Source organism: Hipposideros armiger, unplaced genomic scaffold, assembly GCF_001890085.2.
Source record: "Hipposideros armiger isolate ML-2016 unplaced genomic scaffold, ASM189008v1 scaffold_525, whole genome shotgun sequence".
NCBI lineage: Eukaryota > Metazoa > Chordata > Mammalia > Chiroptera > Hipposideridae > Hipposideros > Hipposideros armiger.
In genome coordinates this window covers 1,030,325-1,035,763 of record NW_017731875.1, presented here as the reverse complement: position 1 = coordinate 1,035,763, position 5,439 = coordinate 1,030,325, and the positions used below count along the sequence as shown (strand labels likewise).

The window sequence follows — 5,439 nt, the reverse complement described above, 5'->3', positions numbered from 1 at the left end:
TTCAGTCTAGTTGTGGAGGACGTTGCTTCACTGGCCCAAGGTGGCACCATCATTGCGCTCTTCCTGGGCGAGGCAGATCAGTCGCAGGCTTCTGGATGGCCGCTCACTGCGGCTGCTGGCCACTCACGCTGGCTGCCAGCCACACACGGCAGCCCATGGCAACCTGCCGCAGCTGGGGCTGCAGCCTATGCTGTCGCCGCAGGCGACTCAAGGCAGCCCAGCTCCAGGTTGAGTTGTTGTTCAGCATCTTAGCTGTGGAGGGCAGTGTCACTGGCCTTCATACGTGGGATCCGAACCGGGGCCCTCTGGTGTCCCAAGCCAGCTCTTAACCAACGTGCCACTCGGCCGGCCCAGTGATGCTTTTTAAATAATAGCTAAAAAGTAGAAACAATGCATAAACTGATGAATAGGTAAAAAAAAATGTGATATATCCTTACTCAGCCATAAAATGGAATGCAGTACTGATATGATACATGGATGGAATCCATATAGTTCATGCTTTATTTACATAAAACGTCCAGAAAGGCAAACCCATAAAGACAGAAGGTACATCAGTGGTTGCTAAGACGGGGAGTGGGGCTATGGAGGGGTGGAGGAAATGCAAAATCAGTGTCAATAGGTATAGATTTCTTTTAAGATGATGAAAATATTCTGGATTTGGGTAGTGGTGATGATTGTACAATCTTTATAATATACACCAAAAAAATCCCAAAAACCCAATAAATTGGATACTTTAAAATGACAAATTTAATGGTATCTGAACTATGGCTTAATAAAAATAAAAGACCATCAGGAGATTCTGTTGTCCCACCTTGAATGCTTCCCAACCCATAGCCTTGCTCAAAGACACTGGCCTGTTTCCAGCTTGAAGAGCCATCTGTGCAGCAATTTCCGACCTCTGCTCTATTCATTTCTTCCTTTCTCCATTTGAACCTGTAGTGATTTTTCTCTGAACCTTAATTCCAGGAGTATTCACACCTGGCCCTGAATATTTAAGATGTGTTTGGGACAGGACCTATGTGACACACTTGTTGACTCACTTACTCTTCACAACAGGTCTCTGAGGTGGGTATCCTGAGCCCAATTTTAGAAAAGAACAAATAACATGCCCAGGAGACGTAGGAAGTTGAGAGAAGGGCAGTGGAGAAGCTCTGGTCTGTCTGATTCCTGGTCTATTTGAAGCCACACTTCATGACTTCAAATTATACTACAAAGAGACAATAACCAAAACAGCATGGTATTGGCAGAAAAATAGATACACAGACCAAAGACACAGAATTGAGAACCCAGAAATAAACCCATATATAATTTTTGACAAAGGAGCCCAAAACATACAGTGAAGAAAAGAAAGCCTGTACATTTCAGCTTATTATTATTTTATATGGTATATAATAAAAGTTTAAAATACATATATACCAATTTTTACCAGTTGCTGCAGTACTACTTGCTGAAAAGTCTTTCTATTTTTCATTGAATTGCTTCACTTTAGAACTGGTCCTGATATTTGAAGACCACAATGATTGAGCAATCTGGATTCTAGACTAGATATTTTATCAGATATTGGCAGCTGAATATGGTACAAATAATTTCTAGTTTCATATGCTCCCTCTATGTTGATCTTATATCCCCACATAATTTAGGATGAAATGTTAGACACATTTCAAACTTCTCCAAGTAAGCTTAGAATTATAGTGGATTGTTCAATGCTGTCCTCCTGTCTGTTTTTGTACAGCCTACTAGCTAAGAATGATTTTTACAGATGAACTTTTGCAATCAATTTGATGATAGGGAAAATCTAACTTTCAGGCCACTTAAGCAGAATGTTACCCCCAGGGGAAAAAAATGAAGTACATCCTTCTAATAAGTAGGCCTGCATTGCAGAAAAACCACAAATTATTATTATTTTTATTATATTTAAATGTCATCAAAGTTTTGTGGAAACATATTTGATCTCTTGTTATATAAATACCTACATAATATTCTTGAATTGCCTCTTTACTCACAAATCTAAGCTATTTATTTGGCCCTAACATAAATGTTTGCTGAACACTGGCTAGAACATTAAGAAATTACATCTAATGCCATTTTAGTCTTATTCCTAAGGCAAGAATGTTATCTAAGAACAACAACCCCTATTGCTAATCCAATGCAATCATTTCTAATACATATTTATATTTAAAACAGTCTCAAAAGATGCCCCAAGATAGTTTTAGATTTGCAAAGTAATCATCCTCAGCAATCATCTGATAACGCCCAGTTGATAACATAAGACATAGTACCCACCATCAGCATGACATGCATTTCCAATATTTTTATATATGTGATTATTTTAACGTCATAAATGAAAGTATGGACATCTTTACACATGTAAATATTTTCCATAATTTAAAAACAAATGTTCAATGAGCTGAGGTTTTCAGGAACAAGCTACTAGCTTTAACTACTCAAGCCATTAATCTTATACAAAACACTCCATCTCTTCATTGGTATAATAGACTTGATTGATTATAAAGCATGATGTTTTAACACCACTGAGAAGGTGCGTTGCCACAAATAGACACACACACACACACACACACACACCTTTGTTATAGAGAAAAACTCTCCAAAGACACATTATAGCTTTCAGAATAAAACTCAACAACTTTGCAGTGTCTGTGGCCATTCTTTTTATTTTTGCTTTATTAATTTTTTAAAAAAAATTAACTATAGTCAGTATATACTATTACATTAGTTATATTCATTTCAGTTGTATACCGTGATTTGACATTTTTATACCTCACAATGTGATCACCCCATTAATTCTAGTAACTATATGTCACTGTACAAACCTAACACAATCTTATTGACTATATTCCCCTTCATCTTTTTCACCCATACCTCCTTCCTCCTCTCCTCTGGCACCCATCCCTTTGACCTCTGTTCTAAGAGTCTGTTTTTGTTTTGATTGTTTGTTTGTTTTTTAGATTCCATGTATAAGTGAAACCATATGGTATTTTTCTTGGTCTGACTTATTTCACTTAGTATAATACCCTCTAGGTCCATTCATGTTATTGTAAATGTCAAGATTCAATCCTTTTTTTGCTGATGGGTAATATTCCATTGTATGTATATACCACATCTTCTTTATCCATACATCCATCTATTGATGAACACATTGTACTTACATTTAGAAAACAACAACTGTGCAGTTACCTTAAACTACATTCTTTAGTTTAAATCTCCTCTATCGCCTACCTGGCACAGGGTCCTTACTTGCTTAGCCATGCATTCATCTATATTCCTCAAAAATCAGACTTCCCAATTAAAACACCAAACAAAACAAAAATAACCCTCCTGACTGCTGCTTTCAGTTAGATCCCAATGTTTTATTCTCTGTGCTAACCTCACAGTCCATGGGTACCACTGCCATTTTTTTCTCATCTCTCTCTCGCTCTCTCTCTTCATGACTATAAGCCTGCAAACTACAAACTCATGAAACTTAAACATTTTGTCAAATATACCATTGTGCTACTATTCTCTAACATAATATTAACAACATTGTATTTTTGATAACACTTGGTTAATTAATAAAGAAGCAAATGGTGGCAGTATCAGAAAAAAGTTTTGGTGTGTAAAATGGAACACTTGAGTTCTCATTATTTTTGAGCTTATATCTCCATGAATGCCCTTGGAAACATACTGAATTTTTTAGAGTTTGTTATCTCATCAGCTCCATAAAGTTTTTTGTTTGTTTTTGTGGATTGTAGATGGTTAAAACATACTCCCTCTAATTTTTTCTTTATGATGATGGAGGTTGTCAAGAAACAGAGTCAACAGGTTATTTGCATTGAGTACCTGGACACCCCTAAACAATGAACCTTGGGTGCACTTAAATTCAGTGAAAGAAGCATGATTCATGAGTCCTTCTGGAGAAGAATTCTTAGAGGAGGAAGCTCAACCATGGACCAAAACAACAAAGAAAAGAAAAGGAAGAAAACAATATATGTTCACTATTTTTTATCTTTCTACATTTCTCACTCTCATGACACAGGTAAGATTTACAATCCTATTGATTGATAGCTGTCACAGGTTATGATGATCTGAAAAGGAGCTATCATCCTGGAAATTTTCACAAAACAAATAAAAACTCAAGCATCTCAACTAGCATGAGTTTTATGTTGTTTATTCTGTTTTGAGCAATCACTACTATTGCATAAAGAGGAAGGCATGAAGGTATTAATCACAGTAGATTTCATGAACAGAACATTTTTACCACATAAATGCGGATCTGCTTGGTCTTAGCCCCATAGACAAGTGGATTGAGAAATGGAGGGAGCAACAAATAAACACTAGAAAAGAGGATATGAATATAAGGGGGGATATGAGAACCAAATCTATGTGTGAAGAAGGAGAAGAAGGCAAGGAGGTAGAACTGTAGGAAGACACAGATGTGAGCAATGCAAGTATTGAATGCTTTCAACCGGGCCTCCTTCTGGGGCAAACGAAAAACTGTAATAAATATCTGTATATAAGACAGTATGATGAATGTGAGGTCAAAGCCTAAAATAGTGAAGGCCACAAATAAACCGTAGATTTTGTTAACCTGGACATTTTCTGCCGCAAGTTTCACAATGGCCATATGCTCACAGTAGGAGTGAGAGATGACTGTTGTATGATAAAATTGAAACCGGCACTTTATCAGTACTAGGGTTGGAGCTACTAGAATGGCAGCCCTGAGTGTTACCGCAGCTCCTATTTGGGTGACCAGCTGGTGGGTGAAAATGGTAGCATGTCTTAGGGGATAACAAATGGCCACATAACGGTCCAGGGCCATGGCCAGCAGGATGCCTGACTCTATGCCCTGAAATGTGTGGATCAGCCCCATTTGAAGCAAGCAGGTATCAAAATAAATCTCTGGTACATGAAACCAGAAGATTCCAAGCATCTTGGGCACAATGCTGGTACTAAGTGCAATATCTGTGATTCCTAGCATCCCTAGGAAAATGTACATAGGCTCATGGAGGCTACGTTCCAATTTGATGATGATCAGAAGTAAGGAATTTCCAATCATAGCAATGAGATACATGGCACAGAAGGGAATCCCAACCCAGCACTGCACAGACTGTAGGCCTGGGATCCCTATTAGTGTCAAGACAGAAGGCATAAAAACTGTGATGTTAGAAATAGTATCTTTTGACATCCTGATGCAAAGAAAAGAAGTTAGTCAGTACTCGTGTTCCTCTTTTACTTCCTGTTTTTGTCCAAAATCATCATGTTCATCATATTAAGTCTGTGTGTTTTGGGTAGAACTCTAAGATCATATCATTCATCTCATTGATACTATTGGGGGAAAAACAGATCCATAGAGACACAGCACTGCTTTCAGGAAAGGCATCCACAAGCACTGCACCACAATAAGATGTTGTGTGCATGGCAGGCCAACTGCATTAGAACCAG

At 37.9% G+C, this 5,439-nt stretch overlaps 1 protein-coding gene across 1 annotated transcript; it reads right to left on the bottom strand.

Annotated features, from left to right (window-relative positions):
* Nucleotides 1-4,234: 4,234 nt before the first annotated feature.
* LOC109396538 (olfactory receptor 52A1) lies at nt 4,235-5,182 on the bottom strand. The gene has a single exon (XM_019668400.1). The coding sequence runs from the start codon at nt 5,180-5,182 to the stop codon at nt 4,235-4,237; it is 948 nt and encodes a 315-aa protein (XP_019523945.1).
* Between the last annotated feature and the right edge of the window lie 257 nt (nt 5,183-5,439).